The sequence below is a fragment of the Carcharhinus amblyrhynchos genome, unplaced genomic scaffold (genome assembly GCF_965287045.1).
Source record: "Carcharhinus amblyrhynchos unplaced genomic scaffold, sCarAmb.v2.hapA scaffold_86, whole genome shotgun sequence".
Lineage (NCBI taxonomy): Eukaryota > Metazoa > Chordata > Chondrichthyes > Carcharhiniformes > Carcharhinidae > Carcharhinus > Carcharhinus amblyrhynchos.
In genome coordinates this window covers 282614-304894 of record NW_027649826.1, presented here as the reverse complement: position 1 = coordinate 304894, position 22281 = coordinate 282614, and the positions used below count along the sequence as shown (strand labels likewise).

At 46.1% G+C, this 22281-nt stretch overlaps 1 protein-coding gene across 1 annotated transcript in view; it reads right to left on the bottom strand.

Annotated features, from left to right (window-relative positions):
* LOC145337959 (NACHT, LRR and PYD domains-containing protein 3-like) overlaps positions 1-22281 on the bottom strand; it is a 108968-nt gene that overhangs the window by 73276 nt on the left and 13411 nt on the right. Inside the window, exons 4-5 of the mRNA XM_080182737.1 lie at positions 13587-15324; positions 3080-3166 (exon numbers count right to left, since the gene is read on the bottom strand). Of these exons, the coding sequence (XP_080038863.1) occupies positions 3080-3166; positions 13587-15324 (1825 nt within the window). The remainder of the gene's footprint in view (positions 1-3079; positions 3167-13586; positions 15325-22281) is intronic.

The following is a 22281-nucleotide window of genomic DNA, read 5'->3' as shown; positions in this document are numbered from 1 at the left end:
CAATAGAGAGAGAGACAATTTGTTACATGGAGCTTCAGGGACAAAACTTAGTAAACGTGGGGCAATGGGAGGAGATGGGACTCCATGAACCCCACAGCCGGTACGAGGACCAAACCCTCAACATTATCATCATTCCACATCACACTCCAGACACCAAACCAACTGAACTAACCAACTCCACACAGAACCAGAACGGACACATTAATATCTGACAGGTTAGGGGAATCCGTCCACTCAGGCAACACAGGCAGAATCACAGAATTGTTACAGAGCAGAAGGAGGCCATTCGGCCTATTGTGTCTGCACTGACCCTCCGAATGAGCAACTCACTAAGTGTCATTCCCCCACCTTCCCCCAAAACCCTGGTCATTCCAGAGCTTAACCACTGGCTGCAGGGGAAGATCCCATTCAGGCAAAGCTGGCACCAGATTTAAAGGCAGCCAGCAGCACTTTTAAAGGCTCTGAAGGGAGCAGTGAGGGAGCCTGGTTAATGAACAAAGGGCTGAAATGGCAGAAGGCAGATTAAACCCAATTCACTGACACTTCCCTGGAAATTCTCAAGGCTATATCGGTTTGGAGGGAGGTTCTGTTCCCTCAGGACTGGAGGAGGAGACCTGTCACATCAACACAAGCAAGTCTGGATAGAAACTGCCGAGGGCCAGAGCAGGCAGCACGTGGCTGCAGTGAGGCAAAAGGATCAATAACCTGATATGTTCTGACAAGGTGAGTGTTAAACTTACAGGCTGATATGTGAATAAGGATGGAAGAGAAATTGTGGAAAGAACATCTCCACCCAGACACTGGCAATGTCCAAACAGCAGCATCAATCTTCAGGAACATGTCAGCCTCTCTGTGAAGGGTTCCGGTCAGTCAGAGATGACTGCTGCACTGCCCACACTGAGTGACCATCCTGGTGGGCCCATGATGGGCAGTCTGGCAGCACCATAGGCTTGTGTGTGTCTTTGATGGGTGAGTAACAATGGAAATTTATGTGCTTGTAGAAGAGGGCACAGAGCATCAGAGAAGGAGCCAAGAGTGACAGTGTCTGGATTGTGTTATCCTTATGCCAATGGAAGATGAAGTGCTGGAGCTGGGAGACCTGGAGGCTGGGTGGGCAATCGCTAATGGTGAGATGGGTTGTGGATCCAGAGAGAGTGAGTGAGTGATGGGCACAGGAGAGACTCTGCTGCTGAGTCCAAAACCTGGTGCTTGTCTGTTCACCATTGGTCAGATGGAGCTCTGGGTTAGGAACAGTCTCCAGGACATGTTGGGATGTGCATTACCCTCTAACAATCTTCACTCTCTCACAGATCAACAGCTGTGGTGAGCGGGAGACGGGTGTGCCTCTGAAGATGAGGAGGGGTCGTCAGAGGATGGATTGTCATATTATTCCCCATAACATCCGCCAGAGCAGATACTGTCTCACACGAGTAGCAAAGGGGTTACAATCTGGCAGCACAGGACAGCACACACAAACCCGAGCAGCTGATGGAGGCAGCAATAGCTGAGTTCACTCACACTCTTGAGGGGAGAGAGCAGAGCCAGCTTGTGGAAGGTGAAATGTGACTGGAGTCTTTAACAATACAGCAGATACTGGAGCTGCAGTGTAAGGTATTTTAACATCCGGTGGAGTTTCCAAAGGCTGTGTGTATCCATACACAAAAGGATGGAGGAGTCAATCCAGACCAGCAGTGTTACCATGTCTCAGGTATGAACACAAATAACATCCTCCACAGAGAGATTGGTGACCTTCATGGAGAGTCACATCCAGCCTATCACCCACAGGAAATACACATGAGCTGCATGTTCTCACCACCTCCAGGAGCTCTGTGGGACACGGGCTGTGGGAGGGATGGGAAAATGATCCTGGAGTCACTGTCAGGACTTCCCAGCTGAACAGGGAGGGTCCAGTTTGACCTGAATGGATAGAGGAGCGGCTGCCTGCAGCATCTGGGAGCTCCTCTCAGGATGGCCCTGGTGTGGGCAGTGGGTCCTCTTCTGCTCCAACTGTGACACAAGCTCGGTTTATCGTATGCTGTATCCACTCTCTGGTCTGGTGGCCGTGTGCTGGAGTTTCACCAGGTTTACACCTCATTTTTAGATAAACCGAAAGTCGTATATGTAACACGGTATTGATTGCTGGGGAAAGCCATTGTCAGCTTCCTATAAATGATAAGGTACAGTTCACCTCTCCTGTCACTCAGATAACTTCATATCCAGGCTGCCTTTGTCTCTTATTTCAGGGTCTCCAACTTTGCTCCCAAGCTTATTATGTGTTTCCTAAGAGCAGACAGTGTTTTTAATAACACGAATACTGATAGCAATGGTATATTTAGTATCATTATTTGTGTTCTTAAAAACAATGTCCAATATTAATAGGGACATGATTCAGACTATTCTGCACTGTGATTATTGCCATTGCCAGCTGAGCTGTGCCTTGAACTGCTGGGCTGTAAGCTCTGGAATTCCCTTCATAACCCTCCCCACCTCCATCTCTGCATTCTCTTTTTAAGATGCTCCTTAAGCTCCGTTTAATATAAATTTGAGAGTGGATCCCTCGGGATAAAACTCATCAGAATTCAATGTAGTTTGTAATCTGCCTTACCAATATACAGCAGTTTTCTATGTTTAATTAAACTGAGAAGCTGACAGACAAACATCTATATGACAAATTTAAAGAAATTGAACATGTGACCAGCCATATCTGGTAATTCTATAAACATTTAATTTTTTTGTCCATCTTTTTTATTCTCATGAATGGTTTTGAGAATAATTATAAATGATGAATTAAATCTTTCACTCCTGAATCTCACAGTTTATTGTAACTCAGGTTCAGACACATCACTGACTGGTTTGTACTGAGAGCAGAGGTGAGAATATCTGAGGCTGTTACTCTCCAAACTGGAGATCAGAGAGAGAAAGATTTCAGGAATCAGAGTGAATCCGTGATGTTTAACATGAATACTGACAGGAATGATGTGGAATGGTTATTAATGGCACGATTACTGACACAGATAACAATTTACAGTGTTAGACATCCACTGATTATTAACACAATCTCACACAGTCTGATACTTACTGTAGTTTCTGTATTTTACATTCTGGGTTCCTCAGAGCCGCAGACAATAGTTTCACTCCTGAATCTCCCACTTTCTTGCCAATCAGACTAAATGGAGAAAGTGAGAAACACGCTAAATTCAGACTAATTTTCGGCAGGAGAAATAGCTGGGTCTATTTTTGTGTCAGAAACTTAGCACCAATGGTGAACTGATTTAAGTTACGATATCTCACCCAAGTTGATCTTTCTCTACACCCTAGCTGTGGCTTTAACACTACATTCTGGACTCTTTCCTTTCCTTCCCTATATATGTTATGCTTTGGCACTAATAAATGTGACAATAATAAATCAAATAATATCAAACCCTTTCTGTTGAATGGAAAAGGCAATAGTCAGCATTGAAACAGCTGAACAATTCACTCTCACTGGTTTGCCAACTGGGGAAACCACTTTTACACCTCTCAAAATGTACATTTTGTTTAATTGTCCATGGGATATGGGTGTCACTGACAAGACCAGCATTTATTTCCCACTGCTAATGGCCCCTAGAGCAGGAGATAACAAAGAACAAAGAACAACCCAGCACGGGAAACAGGCCCTTCGGCCCAATGAGCCCGCGCCGCCGCATCACCCTACACCTATTCTACCCTGCGTGTCTACGTATAGAACCCCTGACTTAGCCAGATTCAGGGGAGAATAGTGTCAATTTGGTAAAACCAATCAGCCTAAGAGCACATCTTTGGGGTGTGGGAGGAAACCGGAGCGCCCGGAGGAAACCCACGCAACCACAGGGAGAATGCACAAACTCCCACAGACACAGGCCCAAATCCATGTATCTGCACAGCTAGCAGTGCTAGTCACCGAGCTGTTGCGGCGCCCGTCTACCGGTCCAGGATCAAACACACACACACCGACACGAAGTACTAGGCCACTCCCGGAACCTCCAAGAGTAGCCCACGCACGACCCACCGTGTGCATGCCCCTCGTTTGACAACAAGGTGGACCTCCACCTGTGGAATAAAAGACAAAAACGTTAATCACAAGCCTGCCTTTCCTGTCTCCCGAGGTTCTAACCCTTATTTAATACCCCCTACCATAACCCTCCATCCTCGTTTCACTCATGTGCCTATCTAACTGAACCTTAAACGAGTCCAACGTTCCCGCCTCCACCACCCCACTCGGTAGCGCGTTCCATACCCCCACAACTCTCTGCGTAAAGAACCTTCCTCTCATATCCAAATTATACCTCTCCCCCCTCACCCTTAAATCATGTCCTCTTGTATTTGTTACCAATCTAGGGAGCAGTCTCTCACTATTGACTCTGTCTATTCCCTTCAGTATCTTATATACCTCTATCATGTCCCCCCTCAATCTCCGTCTTTCCAAGGAGAACAGTCTCAGTTTCTCCAACCTTTCCTCGTAACCCAGCCCCTCCATACCAGGCAATATCCTGGTAAATCTCCTCTGCACCCTTTCCAGAGCCTCCACGTCCTTCCGGTAGTAAGGTGACCAGGACTGGACGCAGTACTCCAAATGCGGTCTAACCAACGTTCTATACAACTGAAGCATTAGACGGCAGCTTTTAAACTCTATATCCCTTCCTATAAAGGCTAGCATTCCATAAGCCTTCCTGACAACATTCTCCACTTGTGTCGCAACCTTCATGGATTTGTGAACCTGCACTCCCAGGTCCCTCTGTGTTTCTATACTCCTAATTTATCTACCTTTAATCACATAACTCCTCTCTACATTATTCCTTCCAAAATGCATCACCTCGCATTTGTCAGGATTAAATTCCATCTGCCACCTATCTGCCCAATGCACCAACCTATCTATATCCTGTTGTATCACCTCACAATCCACTTCGGTACCCGCCAACCCTGCCATCTTGGTGTCATCAGCAAACTTGCTGATCACACCACCTACGCTCTCTTCCAAGTCATTTATGTATACTACAAAGAGGAGAGGTCCCAGTACCGAGCCCTGCAGCACACCACTGGTCACTGGCCTCCAGCCGGACAAAGTCCCCTCCACTACTACCCTCTGTCTCCTATTACCCAGCCAGTTCTCAATCCACCTAGCTACCTGACCTCGTATCCCATGCACCTTAACCTTTTCTACCAGCCTACCATGAGGGACTTTGTCAAACGCCTTACTGAAATCCATATAGATGACATCAACGGCTCTCCCATCGTCAACTGTTTTTGTCACCTCCTCAAAGAATTCCACCAGATTCGTAAGGCAAGACCTCCCTCTAACAAAGCCATGTTGTGTATCCCTAATCAGATTGCAACGCTCCAAATGCTCATACATCCTACCCCTAAGTATTTTTTCCATTAATTTCCCCACCACCGATGTCAAACTCACCGGCCTATAATTTCCGGGGTTATCCCTACTACCTTTTTTAAACAGCGGTACCACATTTGCTACCCTCCAGTCTTCTGGGACCTCACCTGTGTCCAAAGAAGAGACAAAGATTTGCGCCAGAGGCCCAGCAATTTCATCTTTCACCTCCCTAAGCAGCCTGGGATAAATACCATCAGGCCCCGGAGCTTTATCCGTCCTTACGCTACCTAAAAGCCCTAGCATTTCCTCCCTCGTAATAGATATTTCCTGCAGCTGATCCTCCGCTCCCTCCAAGAGACCGCACGATTCCGAACCCCTCTCCTTCGTGAATACCGACGCAAAGTATTCATTCAGGAGCTCCCCCATTCCCTCCGACTCAATACACAACTCTCCACTCTTGTCCCTAAGAGGACCAATTTTCCCTCTAACTACTCTCTTGCTCCTAATATAGGAATAAAATGCCTTCGGATTTTCCTTAATCCTACCAGCAAAAGCCATTTCATGCCCTCTCTTTGCCGTTCTAATTCCCCTTTTTAGCTCCCTCCTACTCTCTCTATATTCCTCCAGCGCCCTCTCCGTACCCAGTCGTTTCGACCTAACATACGCCTCCCTCTTCTTCCTGACCAAGTCTTCAATACCCCCTGTAATCTACGGCTCTCTAATCCTACCTTTCCCATCCTTCCTCTTAACCGGAACATACCTCCCCTGCAACCATTTCATTTTACCCTTAAAAGCCTCCCACTTGCCAACCGTGGACTTGCCAGCTAACAGTCCCTCCCAATCAGTGTCCTGCAGCTCCCTCCTAATCCTGCTATAGCTCGCCTTTCCCCAGTTCAGCACACTCCCGTTCGGCCGGCACTCGTCCCTTTCCATTTTTATCCTAAAGTAGACGGACTTGTGGTCACTGTTAGCCACATGTTCGCCTACCTCTACCTCTCCCACCTGCCCCGGCTCATTACCCAACAATAAATCCAGTATAGCCTCTCCCCTAGTCGGACTAGTTACATACTGCTCTAGAGACCCTTCCAAAACACATTTCACAAACTCCTCTCCCTCCGTACCCCCAGCTCTAGGCCCCCTCCAATTCACTCCAGGAAGATTAAAGTCACCCACTACAACCACTCTATTCTTCCTGCACCTATCCAAAATGCCCCTGCAAATGCCTTCCTCCACTGACCTCGGGCTGTTGGGTGGCCTATAGTACACCCCTAGCATCATAATCTCTCCCTTTTTATTCCTCAACTCCACCTACAGTGACTCAATCCCTATCTCTTCCATATCGTCCTCCCTCTGCACTACTGTGATGTTTTCCTTGACTAACAGTGCCACCCCTCCACCTCTCTTCAACCCTCCTCTGTCACACCTAAAACACTTGTACCCAGGAACATTCAGCTGCCAGTCCTGCCCTTCCCGTAACCACGTCTCCGTTACAGCCACCACATCTAACTGCCTCACAAACATCACGGCCCTAAGCTCATCCGTTTTCCCTGTCACACTCCTAGCATTGAAACAGACACAGTTCAACCCACAAGTGTCCCTCGGAACCACCTTCTCCCTGATACTTCTCCTTTCACCCGACTCTCTCCCAGCCACCTCCCCACCCCCCCTCCATATTAGTTTAAACCCTTCATAAACACCCCAGCCAACCTCCCCGCTAAGACATTAGTTCCCCTCCCGTTCAAATCCTCCCCACCCCACATCCTGTGAACAAGAAAGTAATTTTAAACATGTCCCACATTCTGGTCTCATTTCCTGATCATCAGAATTACCCTCCTGAATCTCACTGACCCTGCTACGTTTCCGGAAATTCAAATCATTTCTGCTGTTACAGAAATCCAGGATTTTATGAGAATTGTAGATTTTACGGAGAGTTAAATGGTAAAGCTGTGAGAGTGGATCCCTCTTAGTGCCTCTTAACTATTGACATTGTATCATCTATCTCAGTTTGTTGGAGTGGATGAAGGGAGGGCCAGGAGCCAGTAACCACAACCTAAAAGAGTGGGTCTATCTAATTTAGTCAAGCCTGTGGCTCCAGCCTGGAGCAGTGCTGTTAAACTTAGCTGATTGTCGGAGGGTCAGTTAATCATTTAACTACTCTGAGGCGGCCCACACTGAGTTCAAAAGGGAAATGGTGAATCTAATAGTGACATAGAGGAAAACTAAATCCATTGGTTGGTAAACAAAACATGCTGTTTGCCATTGGCTTTATATTGCTGTGAATTGGAGGAAGCAACAGAGAGGGTCAATGATGGTTCTGCTGTTGATGTGGTGTACACGGATATTCAAAAATCATCTGATGCAGTGACACAACAGACTTGTGACATAAGCTCATTAAATAAATGGGAAAGTATTAATGTGGATACAAAATTGGATGAATAAAGAGTAATGGATATTTTCCAGGCTGGAGGATGTTTGTAGTGGAGAATCCTAGCGGTCAGTATTGGGATTCCTGCTTTTCCCTGATATATATGAATGATCTCGGTGTTTACAGTCTTGAGGAAAATTTCAAAGTTTGTTAGTCACAGAAATCTTTGAGGCATCAGAAACTGTGAGGAGGGGAGCTTGGGACTGAAAAAACAGACCATGGTGGAGTGTACAGATAGGTGGCAGATTAAGTTCAATGCAGAGACGTGTGAGGTGAGACTTTCAGGAAACATGCGCATGAGGAAGCAATATAAAATAATCGGTAGAATTGTTAACGGATTGCAGGATCAGAGGGACTGGACGTATATGTACATTGACCATTGCTGTTAGCAGGGTAAGTGTAGGTAGCAGTTAATAAAGAATACAGAATCTTGGGATTTACTGTTATGAATTAGTTTATGTTTGTGGGTATCAGATAATAATCCCTGAGTTTAAGTTTAATTGGTGTTTCTGTGCTTGTGAGCTCAGAAAGGGCCAAAGCTTTAATTTCACTTCATGTTAAACAAAGCTGCCTGCCTGGTTTCACTTTAAACTGTCCCGGCATTTTAATTTAAGGGTTACGATACTGTAAGAGTTATCGAGGTTAAGAAAATGGTTGCTTATATTCAGAGACCCACAGTGAATAATAGAAACACTGAGTTTCAGTTGTAACCAGTTAACCCAAGAAGCAAGACGGTGTTTACAGAGGCTGCCAATAGAGACAGGACAATGCAGGGATTCAGAAAGCAGAACCCAAAAGATAAATCACCGTCAGAAACCAAGGAGGAAAAGAGGAGTGTCAGGAAGATAGAAGTCAAAGTGACAATAAAACCTGAATCTGAACAAGCTACTGCTCCCAAAGTTAGAGAGGAGCAGAGAGAGGCTCCCAGTTACAAACAGAGCTGCTAAATGCGGACATGGTAAAGTTTGCTCACGAGTATCCAGACATCTGATATCATCCTAAAGTTGGTGACACCTTCATACAGTCAAGAGGAGCTGTGTACTGTTGGCCTGGCTGAGTATGGAGGAATACTAAAAGGAAACATTGAAATATTGGAGGGGGATCCTTGGTGAAGGCATCTGAGAGGAAGTGTTGTTTGGGGAAGGATTCCAAAGGCTTTTTTTTTCTAGAGCGGAGTTTGTAGAGTGGAAGCAAGAATCCCAGTGAGACAAGTTTTCTCACATTGTTACAAACATTTGGGGGGATTTGAAGAAGAATCCACTAAGTTACTTTGGGCGGCATCTGTCACTTGGTTTCAGAGATAGAACATAGAACACTACAGCACAACCAGGCCCTCCGGCCCACTAGTTGCGCCGATGACATCTATAACCTATCAAGCCATAGAACTATCTGTAACTCCCAATCCTATTAAATCCCATATACTCATCCAGAAGTCTCTTAAAAGACCCCAGCGAGTTTGCCTCTACCACCATCGACGGCAGCCGATTCCATTCACTCACCACCCTCTGAGTGAAAAACTTACCCCTAACATCTCCTCTGTACTTGCTTCCCAGCACCTTAAACCTGTGTCCTCTTGTAGCGACCATTTCAGCCCTGGGAAATAGCCTCCGAGAATCCACCCTATCTATTCCTCTCAACATTTTATAAACCTCTAGTCAGGTCGCCTCTCAACCTTCGTCTCTCCAGGGAGAAGAGTCCCAGCTCCCTCAACCTAAGGCATGCCTCCCAATCCGGGCAACATCCTTGTAAATCTCCTCTGCACCCTCCCAATAGCTTCCACATCCTTCCTATAGTGAGGTGACCAGAACTGTGCACAGTACTCCAAGTGGGGTCTGACAAGGGTCCTATAAAGTTGCAGCATTACCTCCCGACTCCTAAACTTAATCCCTCGGTTAATGAAGGCCAGTACACCATACGCCTTCTTGACCACATCCTCCACCTGCGAGGCCGATTTAAGAGTCCTATGGACCCGGACCCCAAGATCCTTCTGCTCTTCAACACTGCTAAGACTCCTGCCCTTGATATTGTATTCCTTCATCCCATTGGTCCTGCCAAAGTGGATCACTACACATTTATCCGCGTTGAAGTCCATCTGCCACTTCTCCGCCCAGTCTTGCATCCTATCTATGTCACGCTGCAACTTCTGACATCCCTCCAGACTATCCACAACACCACCAACCTTTGTATCAACGGCAAACTTACTAACCCATCCCTCCACTTCCTCATCCAGGTCATTTATGAAAATGACAAACAGCAAGGGTCCTAGCACAGATCCCTGGGGCACTCCGCTGGTGACTGACCTCCATGCAGAAAAAGACCCATCCACAACCACTCTCTGCCTTCTGCAGGCAAGCCAGTTCTGGATCCACAAGGCCAAAGCCCCTTGGATCCCATGCCCTCTCACCTTCTCAAGAAGTCTTGCATGGGGGACCTTATCAAACGCCTTGCTGAAGTCCATATAAACCACATCCACTGCTCTTCCTTCATCAATGTGTTTAGTCACATTTTCAAAGAACTCAACCAGGCTCGTAAGGCACAACCTGCCCTTGACAAAGCCGTGCTGACTATTCCTGATCATTCTAAACTTCTCTAAATGCTCATAAACCTTGTCCCTCAGAATCCTCTCCATCAACTTACCAACCAGTGAGGTCAGACTCACCGGTCAGTAATTTCCCAGGCTATCCCTGTTCCCTTTCTTGAAAATGGGAACCACATCCGCAATCCTCCGGAACCTCTCCCATCTCCATCGACGACACAAAGATCATTGCCAGGGGCTCTGCAATCACTTCCCTCACCTTCCACAGTAACCTGGGGTACATCCCATCTGGTCCCGGCGACTTGTCTATCTTGATAGAGTTTAAAAGTTCCAACACATCCTCTTTCTTAATATCCACATACTCAATCTTTTCAGACTGCCGCAAACCTGTAGTACAACCTCCCAGATCACTTTCCACCGTGAATACCGAGGCAAAGTACTCATTAAGCACCTCTGCCATGTCTCCCGGTTCCACACAGACTTTTCCCCCCTTCACCTTTTATAGGTCCTATCCCTTCACTTCTCATCCTTTTATTCTTCACATATTTGTAGAAGGCCTTGGGATTCTCCTTAATCGTACCCACCAAGGCCTTCTCATGACCCCTTCTGGCTCTCCTAATTTCTTTTTTAAGCTCCTTTCTACAATCCTTATACTCCTCAAGATCCTTAACATCTCCTAGCTCTCTGAACCTTTTATACGCCTTTCTTTTCTTCCTGACTAGGTTCATCACAGCCTTCGTGCACCACGGTTCCCGCGACCTACCAAAACCTCCTTGTCTCATCGGAACATTGTCATGCAGAGCTCCAGACAAACATTCCTTGAAAATCCACCACCTTCCTTCAGTACTTTTCCCCAAGAACACCTCCTTCCAGTTTATTCGTCCAATTATCTGCCTGATGTCTTCGTATCTCCCCTTACTCCAGACAAACACCTTCCTAGCCTGCCTGATCCTATCTCTTGCCAATGCTGTCGTGAAGGAGATAGAATTATGATCTCCATCCCCGAGATGCTCTCCTACCGAGAGATCCGACACCTGTCCTGGTTCATTCGCCAGTACCAGGTCAAGTACAGCCTCTCCTCTCGTAGGCTTATCCACATACTGTGTCAGGAAACCTTCCTGAACACACCTAACAAACTCTTCCCCATCCAAACCCCTTACCCTTGGGATATTCCAGTCGATGTTTGGGAAATTGAAGTTTCCCATCACGACAACTCTGTTATTACTACATCTCTCTAGAATCTGTTTCCCTATCTGCATCTCAACTTCCCTGTCACTACTGGGTGGCCTATAGAATACACCCAGCAAAGTTATCGACCCTTTGCTGTTCCTAACTTCCACCCACAGAGACTCTGTAGATATTCCCTCCACGGCATCCACCTTCTCTGCAGCCATGACACTGTCCCTGATCAACAGTGGCACTCCACCACCTCTTCTGCCACCCTCCCTGTCCTTCCTGAAGCATCTGAATCCTGGCACCTGAAGTATCCAGTCCTGTCCCTGAGACATCCAAGTCTCCGCAATGGCCACCACATCACATTCCCAAGCAGCAATCCACGCCCTAAGCTCATCTACTTTATTCACTACACTCCTGGCGTTAAAATAGACACACCTCAGACCCTCAGTCTGGGCACTTCCCTTCTCCATCACCCGTCTAACCTCCCTCTCATACTGTCTACAGTCCTTCCCTACCCGGGAGCTAACCTCCTCACTCTCAGTCTCCTCATCTCTATTCCCTCCCCCCAACCTTTCTAGTTTAAATTCCCCCCAGTAGCCCTAGCCAACCTTCCCACCAAGATATTGGTCCCCTGGGATTCAAGTGCCACCTGTCCTTACTGAACAGGTCACACCTACACAGATGGTGTATCTGACCATGGGTGGCTTGTTGGTTTACACTGACTGTGTACTTACTGAGAACATTACAGCATAAGATCTATTCTGTAAATCGTGTCATCCTTACAGATCTGCAGACATCTGTGAAGTTAGATGGGTGAAGTAGTGGGGCACTGTAGTTTTTTCTTAACAAAGGTTTTAGTCTTTTGTTAAAAGTTAATTGACTACTTTGTTATTCTGTTCATCTCCATATCTAAATAATAAAACAATAAATAAAAAAGTCACGATTTACTAAGCCGGTGTTCTGCTCTTAGACCTGACTGTCCAGACATCAGCTGGGATCATAACATTGTCAATAGGGGCATCGAGTACAAGAGCAAGGAGGCTGTGCCAAATCTGAAAAAAGATCTCACTGCACCGTGTCATACTTTAGGAAGGCTTAGAACACATTGGAGAGAGTGCTGAAGATGTTTACAAGATTGGCTACAAGGATGTGAAACTTAAGTCACGAGGATCGATTGGAGAGGTTGTTCTCCTTGGAAGGAAGAATGCTAAGAGGAGATTTGAAATGTTCAAAATAGTGATGGTGCTGGACAGAGCAGGTAGCAAATCAACATTTGCTGTTTGGACAAGGATCAACAACACAATTTAAATTGATTTGCAAAAGTTGCAAATACAGTGTGAAAAAAACAACTTTTTTTTTAAACACAGTGAGTGGTTCAGGTTTTATGAGGCTGCAGTGAAAGAGAAAACTGGTGGGCTGCTGTAACCGAACAGGGAGGTTTATTTTCATAACTGCCCACTGTAAAGTTTAATACAAGACTGAACTTCCACTTCAACCCTGACTGATGTCACCGGTGATCACATGAATTATAAAGGGACACTGTCCGATATAATACACACGAACTATAATACATAAGAGAGGCAGCATACAGGAAAATAATCCTGATAATAATTAGCTACAAACTGTAAGCTGTACTGAAGACAGAGAAACAATTTTTTTTCTAGCATCATACAGAATCAGATGGTTTTTGTTGGGAGAGTGAAATATTTATTTTTAAATTTTGTAGGGAGGCCTTTACACCTCTAATTATTTAAAATGTATCCCAATAACGCTTTCATTCACTCAAGGAATGTGATCATCGCTGGTTTTGCCAACATTTATTGCCCATGCCTATTTGCCCACGAGAATCCGCATTCTTGAAATGATGTAGTTTTATCAGAGAATCATCGATTTATTACAGGTTCAGAATGAGGCCAATCGGCCCATCATGTCTGCAGCTGCTCTGAAATGAACATTATTACTCTGCACCATTCTCCCACACTTTCTCTGTGAACACTGGACATTGTTTCTCTCTCGACTTCCTCAACTGAACATGTCTCTGTTTTATGTGGGACAAAGGAAATGGCTTCTCAATGAAAATATCAGGGACAGGACCAAACAATTACCTCAATCCCGGACTCATGTGCAGAACAGGTCCCAGCCGTTGGAGCCCTTCATACTGAATGTGGCATTGCTGTAGATCGAGGTGTTTTATTGAATCACAGTGTCCAATGACATGAGACAGGACTGCACAGTCAATCGGGGTCAGTCGCAATTCACCAAATGAAAGTGTTTTCACAGATCCCACTGTGTTCTCAGCCAGTGCTTTATTCTGAGACTCAAACAGGTAGTGGAATGTGTTCAGGAGCTTCCGTTTCCCAGTTTCAGTCTGTGTGTCTTCAATCTGCCCTTCAACCTTCTCCTTCACCCAGTCAATCACTCGGCAGGTTGTTTGATGAGGAAATTTACCCAGAAACTCCTCCAGGGGTCGAGCTGACTGTGGGGAGGAGAGACCAGCAACAAAACGGAGAAATATCTCAAATCGCCCATCTTCCTCGCTGTGGGCTTCACTGAGGAGTTTCCCGATCTCCCCGGGATCTGGAGTCAGGAATTGTGTGAGTGCAGCTACAAACTCTTGGATGGTGAGGTGTGGGAATGTATAAACCACACTCTGGGCAGAATCATCTCTCTCCAAAAGTTCCATCAGGAACCCAGACAGGAACTGGGAAGGTTGTAGATTGTACTCAATCAAATCTGCATTTCCAAACACAATCTTCTTCTGGGAGACTCCTGTGTAGGCCATCTCACCAAGCTTCAGTAACACATCACGGGGGTTTTCAATCTCTCGGCCATGGTTTTTCAGAATGTTGTAAATATAGTAGGAATATAGTTGGGTGATGGTCTTGGGAACTTGCTGCTGTTTCCTGTCTCTTTGTGTAAAGAAGGGACCCAGTGACAGACCGAGGATCCAGCAGTAGGAAGGGTTGTAACACATGATGTACAGGATCTCGTTCTCCTCCACGTGTTTGAAAACAGCTGCTGCCACCGTCTGATCTTCAAAAAACTTGTTGAAATATTTCTTCCGTTCATCACCAACAAACCCCAGGATTTCAGCCCAGACACTGATCTCAGCCTTTTCTAATAAATGTAATGCAGTAGGGCGGCTGGTCACTAGCACTGAACATCCTGGGAGCAGCTTGTGCTGTATTAAACTGTACACAATGTCAGACACTTCACACCAGCATTCAGGATCTGTGCACATGGACTGAGGTTCTGTATTTCTCCGATTGTCAGCAAAATCAATCCTGTCCTTGAATTCATCCAAACCATCGAATATAAACAGCAATCCCTCTGGGTTCTTCCAGAGCTCTCCCAGGATATTCCCAAAGTAAGGATACTGATCCAATATCAGATTCCTCAGGTTTATTCTACAGTTAATAGTGTTCAAATCCCGGAATTTAAAACTGAAGACAAATTGAAAGTGTGGGTATATTTTCCCAGTGGCCCAGTCATAAACAATCTTTTGTACCATTGTTGTTTTTCCAATTCCCGGGACTCCGCTCACTGCTGCTGAATTCCCAGATTTGGATTTTCTCTGGGAAAAGCTGCTCTGGAACAATTGATCAGTTCGGATTTTTTCCAGTTCTCTCCGGAGATGTTTCTCTCTCCATTTTTCATGGTCTCGGCCTCTTGCCAGCAGTTCATGTTCGACAAGTGTCCGATCTCGAACATTGGAAATAACCGTTAGCTCAGCGTATCGATCAACCAGCTGGAAAATCTTAACCTTCTCCTTTATGAGGATAGTGTTCACTCTCAGAGTTTCAGTTTGTACCCGGAGTGTCTCCTTGTGTTTCTGTTGGAGATCTTCAATTAGAACAGAGAGATGTTAGTTACATTAAGACACTGTCTTTGCTGATTTGAGGGATTTATTTTACACTGTCAGACAAGGTTTGAGTAGGATATAAAATTGAGTTGTTGAAGATCTCATTTGACAATGATTAATTTCCACAAAGTTTCAGATCATCACTTAATTTCAATATTTCTATAACATGTTGGGGGTGATTCTCCCAAACAGGAATCTAAATGTCGAATGTGTGTAAAAACTGGAGTAAATCATGCTGGACTTTTCAGCGAGAGTTTCAAAATGAACCTCCCACAATCTGTGCACAGCAGAGTGGATGAGCGTGAATCAGGTTGAAAATCAGTGGATGGAGCCTATTCCGGTTGGAGAGACCGGCAGCATCGCGCTGAGTGGCCAGTGTGTGTGCGATGATCTGTCAGCACAGAGATCGGTGCATGCATAATGGCTCCACAACACCGACGGCCAGTGTTTCTCATCCTCCTACACAATCCCAACACCCTCTCCCCCGCTCAACCCAGCAGACTGACTCCACCGCAATCTCAACAACCCCCAGCAGGCTGGTCCCCTCTCCCCACCCTGATGGCCAACCCCAATCACTGTCCTCCCTCCATCACTCAGCCCGAATGCAGAGTGGAAGCAGGGTTCCCCACCCTCACTCCCACAGGCCCGATCCCCATTTGGTCCTGAATCCTTGGCACTTCTCAGTGCCCAGAAGGCAGTGCCAAGGTGTCCTGGACATTAAGACTTTGCCCATTTGGCAGTGCCAGGGGACCAGGCTAACAATGCCCAGGGTACCCCAGCAGCCTGCACCCTTCTGGGGGCCTCAATGTCATCCCCTTCACTCCAGCGGGGTCTGTTCGCCAGCTCCCTGCTAATGGGAATTTATACAAAACCCCTTCTGATGTGAGGGGGTGGTGGGGCGAGGAGCTAGTGGGCCTGGAAATTTCAGTCCTGGGCCTCTAATGACTTTTAAGCAGTTTCAAATGTGCATTGTAATAATTTATACAGCTCCACGCCGATCTCTCTGGCACAGAGCTGACGGTGCCTGAAATCCAGCTGCGGGAGACACATGCAGGCTCTTCCCCCAGCGGGGAGCCTGTGAAACGGCTCTGCACCGGTCTCCTGGTCTCCTGCCCTATAAAAACAGCACAGAGAGCTGGGAGAATCACCCCCATTGATTTTACAAAGGTGATGTTTTAACTCTGATGGTTAATACTTTCCTCCCTGCCCTTATTATAGACATCCCATTGGTAGATCTTGGTTGTATAGCAGTTATATAGTTTGTGAAGCTAATGGAGAGGATCCTCAAGGATAGGATGTATGAACATCTGGAGCGCTGCAATCTGATCAGGGATACGCAGCATGGCTTCGTTACAGGGAGGTCATGCCTTACGAATCTAGTGGAATTTTTTGAAGAGGTGACAAAAACGGTTGACGAAGGACAAGCCGTTGATGTCGTCTATATGGATTTCAGTAAGGCGTTTGACAAGGTCCCTCATGGTAGGCTGATAGAAAAGGTGAAGGCTCATGGGATACAAGGCCAGGTATGTAGATGGGTGGAGAACTGGCTTGGGAGGAGGAGACAGCGAGTAGTAGTGGAAGGCTCCTTCTCCAATTGGAGGCCTGTCACCAGTGGTGTGCCGCAGGGCTCGGTACTTGGACCTCTTCTATTTGTGGTATATATTAATGACTTGGAAGAGGGGGTAGGTGGTGTGATCAGCAAATTTGCTGATGACACCAAGATGGTTGGATTGGCGGGTACTGAGGAGCAGTGCCTGGCAATGCAACAGGACATAGACAGGCTGGTAGATTGGGCAGATAGATGGCAAATGGAATTTAATCCGGAGAAATGCGAGGTGATGCACTTTGGCCGGAATAATGTGGAGGGGAGTTATACGATAAAAGGTAGAACTATCCGGAGTATAGATACGCAGAGAGACCTGGGGGTGCAAGTGCATAAGTCCCTGAAGGTGTCGGTACAGGTGCAGAATGTGATGAGGAAAGCGTATGGTATGTTAGCCTTCATAGGAAGAGGTATAGAATATAAGAGTAGGAGTCTGATGTTGCAGTTGTATAGAACGTTGGTTAGGCCTCACTTGGAGTACTGCGTCCAGTTCTGGTCGCCGTACTACCGGAAGGATGTAGAGATCCTGGAGAGAGTGCAGAGGAGATTTACCAGGATGTTGCCTGGTATGGAAGGGCTGTCTTACGAGGAAAGATTGGATGAACTTGGGCTGTTTTCCCTTGAGAGACGTCGGCTGAGGGGGGATCTAATAGAGGTTTATAAGATTATGAAGGGGATAGATAGAGTAAATGGTGGTAAGCTTTTTCCGCTACAAGAAATGGATAGAACGAGGGGTCACGGGCTTAGGGTGAGGGGGGCTAGGTATAAGACAAATATTAGAGGGCAGTTTTTCACGCAAAGGGTAGTGGGGGTGTGGAATGCACTGCCGAGTAAGGTGGTGGAAGCAGGCACGCTAGGGTTGTTTAAGAGTCACTTAGACAGCCACATGAGCGGGCTACATATAGGGGGATATAGTAGGCCTTACTGAACATTGTAGGCTTGGGAATACGTTTTGCCTCAGGAATGTTAGTCTTTGCCTGTTTAATAATGAATTTTTTTGTCTCCACAGGCATTTAAGTCCAGCAAGGGGCATGCAGGCGGCAGGTTGTAGTGGGCTGCTCTTGGATGTTGCTTCGGGAGTTGCCTATTGCTTCATGTCGTTAGTGTGCTTAAACTGGACCATCTCGAGGGCAACATGACAGCTCAGAGACTATCTCTGTTGCTGTGCGGACACATGGATTTGGGCCTGTGTCTGTGGGAGTTTGCACGTTCTCCCCGTGGTTGCGTGGGTTTCCTCCGGGTGCTCCGGTTTCCTCCCACATCCCCCAAAGATGTGCTTTTAGGCTGATTGATTGGGTACTAAAATTGTCCCTAAATTGGACCTCCCTGATCCTCGCACGTTAGGCGTAGACTAAAATCATGAATAGGTCACTGAGATAGTAGGACGGCGGCGCGGGCTCGTTGGGCCGAAGGGCCTGTTTCCCGTGCTGTGTTGTTCTTTGTTCTTTGTTCTTTGTGAACTAGTCAGAGCTCCCAATCTGCTGCAGAAATGGTAAGTGGGATATTAGAGACTGTGTGGGAGCGGGAGAGACTGTAATTGTTCAGGAGTCTCACTGTTACTGCACTGAAACTTCAACTTTCACTGCCATTTATAAACAACTGCTAGTTTTGCATCAAGCCCAGATATTCTTTCTTTCCTCAGATTACTGCTTCAGATCAATGTTCAACTGTGTGAACATCAGCAGTTAGTCTTAGAAAAGGAGGTGACAAAAGTGATTGAGGAAGGAAGGGCCGTGGATGTCGTTTAAATGCATTTTAGTAAAGCATTTGATAAGGTCCCTCATGGCAGGCTGGTGCAAAAGATTAAATCTCACGGGATCAAAGGTGAACTAGCTAGATGGATACAGAACTGACTTGGCCATAGAAGACAGAGGGTAACAGTGGAGGGGTCTTTTTCTGATTGGAGGTTGGTGACTAGTGGTGTTCCGCAGGGCTCTGTACTGGGACCATATAAATGATGTGGAACATGATGTAGCTGGTCTGATTAGTAAGTTTGCGACGACACAAAGATTGCTGGAGTTGAGGACAGTGATGAACATTCGAACATAGAACAGTACAGCACAGTACAGGCCCTTCGGCCCTTCATGTTGTGCTGAGCTATGTCCGAACCCAACATCAAGCTATCCCACTCCCTACCATTCTGGTCAGAGAATACAGCAGGATATAGATAGGCTGGAAAATTGGGCAGAGATGGGATTTAATCCAGATAAATGTGAAGTGATGCATTTTGGTAGATCGAGTGCAGGAGGGAGCTACACAATAAACGGCAGAACCATCAGGAGTATAGATACACAGAGGGATCTGGGTGTGCAAGTTCACAGATCCTTAAAGGCGGCAACACAGGTGGAAAAATGGCAAAGAAGGCATAAAGCACGCTTGCCTTTATTGGACGGGGCATAGAGTTAAAAAATATGATGTTGCAGCTATATAGAATGTTGGTTAGGCCATATTTGGAATACTGACAATTCTTGGTCGCCACACCAGCAGAAGGACGTGGAGTCTGTGGAGAGAGTGCAGAAAAGGTTTACCAGGATGTTGCCTGTTATGGAGGGTCACAGCTATGAGGTGATATTGAGTAAACTATGGTTGGAAAGACGAAGGTTAAGGGGTAATCTAATAGAAGTTTATAAAATTATGAAGGGCAAACATTGGGTGAACAGTTGGAAACTTTTACCCAGGTTGGAAATGACAAACACAAGAGGTCACAAGTTCAAGATAAGGGGGGTGGGGGGTGAGGTTCAATACAGATATGGGTGGGATGTATTTTACACAGAGGATGGTGGGGGTCTGGAATACACTACCAAGCAAAGTGGGCGAGACAGACTTGTTTGGATTATTTAAGACTTATCTAGATAGCCACATGAACAGACTGGGAATAGGGGGATACAAACATAAGAACATAAGAAATAGGAGCAGGAGTAGGCCATCTAGCCCCTCGAGCCTGCCCCGCCGTTCAATAAGATCATGGCTGATCTGTCGTGTCTCAGTTCCACCTTCCCGCCCTCTCCCCATAACCCTTAATCCCCTCTCTTATCAAAAACCCATCAACCCGCTTCTTAAAAATATTTAGCGAGGCAGCCTCCACCACTTCAACGGGCAGAGAATTCCAGAGATTCACCACCCTTTGAGTGAAGAAGTTCCTCCTCAACTCCGTTCTAAACCGCCTCCCCTTTATCTTGAGGCTGTGCCCTCTAGTCCTACTGTCTTTTCTGAGCGGGAAGAGTCTATCCACCTCTATCCTATCCATCCCATTCATCATCTTATACGTCTCAATGAGATCTCCCCTCATTCTTCTAAACTCTAACGAGTACAAGCCTAGTTTATTCAGCCTCTCCTCATAGCTCAACCCCCTCAACTCCGGTATCAGCCTAGTAAACCTCCTCTGCACTCCCTCCAAGGCAAGGACAAATGGTCTAGTTAGGAACACATGATCTGTGCAGACTTGGAGGGCTGAAGGGCCTGTTCCTGTGCTGTATTGTTCTTTATTCGTTATTTATCAAATATTTTCTGATGTTAAATTCTGTTCCATGAAATGGTAAAGATCAATATTCCTTCCTGGCCCACCCAAGCGTTTAGCCCAATGTGGGGTAAATCAGAGCGAGCAACCCACACACTTATCAGTCTGATGTATATTGTCTGGTGGATGATACAAGGGAAAATATAAGATATTCTTTATGGTCACTGTGAAAAGGGAAATATTCACAATACACATTCTACAATAAATAGATTGTGCTGGAGTTTACTGTGAAATTGAGTCTACCAGTGGATTTGGGAATACAGTGGACATTGTCATTCTAGACTGATAAGATTCCTCACACAAGGTCACTGTGAGACAGTGTTATTGTTTCAGTGGAAATGAGAAAGTCTGGATTTGGAATGGCCTTCCCCGAGAATTAGTCTGACACACATTACTCTTACCAGTCCCGCTCATGAGTTGAACAAGATTAAACAAGCTCGGAGCAGTAGTATGAGGTTTACAGTAAATTTGCCAATGGAAATATTAATAGAATGATTAACATTGTAGAAAACAATCATATGAAAAAATATGCATCTGACTGCATGCAGTGAGAAAACACATGGACAAACAGGTTTAAGATAAAGATTAAGATAAATGTGCCTCAAATGTAGTTGTTGATGCAGTGTTGAATAGGGGCATCATTTATCAGGAATAATAGAGACAGAGTGAGGGGGTGGGGGAACGAGCTTGGAGTTACAGGGGGCAGCAAAGTGCCAGGGACCTGGGTTCAATTCCAGTGTTCGGGTGACTCTTTGTGGAGACTGCACATTCTCCCCATATCTACGTGGGTTTCCTCCGGATACTTTGGTTTCCTCCCACAGTCCAAAGATGTGCAGGTTAGGTTGATTGGCCATGGACTAACGTGTGTATACATCAGGCAGTTGTTTTGCTTTGCTTTCTGTAATGAAGTAAGTTCCTTTCCGATCTGGTTTCCCGAGTCATTCCATTCAGCCAGCATTTACTGTCCATCCCTAATTCCCGTGAAAAGGTGCTCGTCAGCTGCCTTCTGGACTCGCTGCAGTCCACGTGGTGTAGTTAGACCCACAATACTGATACAGAGAGAGTTCCAGGATTTTGATTCAGAGACAGTGATAGGTTTAGGGTACGGGGTCAGAGGAGAGCTGGGTAGATGGATACAGAACTGGCTTGGCCATAGAAGACGGGATAGCAGTAGAGGGGAGCTTTTCTGAATGGGAGTCTGGGACTAGAGATATTCCACAGATTCACAATCCTTTGTGTGAAGAGGTTCCTCCTCAACTCAGTCCTAAATCTGCTCCCTCTTATTGTGAGGCCATGCCCCCTAGTTCTAGTTTCACCTGCCAGTGAAAACAACTTCCCTGCTTCTATCTTATCGATTCCCCTCATAATCTTATATGTTTCTAAAAGGTCTCCCCTCATTCTTCTGAATTCCAAGGAGTATCTTCACAGTCTACTCAGTCTCTCCTCTAAAGCCAACCCTCTCAACTCCAGAATCACCCTAGTGAATCTCCTCTGCACCCCCTCTAGTGCCAGTATATCCTTTCTCAAGTAAGGAGACCAAAACGGTACACAGTACTCCAGGTGTGGCCTCACCAGCATCCCATACAGCTGCAACATAACCTCGCTGTTTTTAAACTCCATCAGTCTATCTTTCATTTGCCTTCTTAATTCCCTGCTGCACCTGCAAACAAACAAACTTGTAATTCTTGCACAAGGACACTCAGGTCCCTCTGCACAGCAGCAAGCTGCAATTGTTTACCATTTAAATAATAGTCCACTTTGCTGTTAATCCTACCAAAGTGGATAACCTCACATTTACTGACATTGTACTCCATCTAC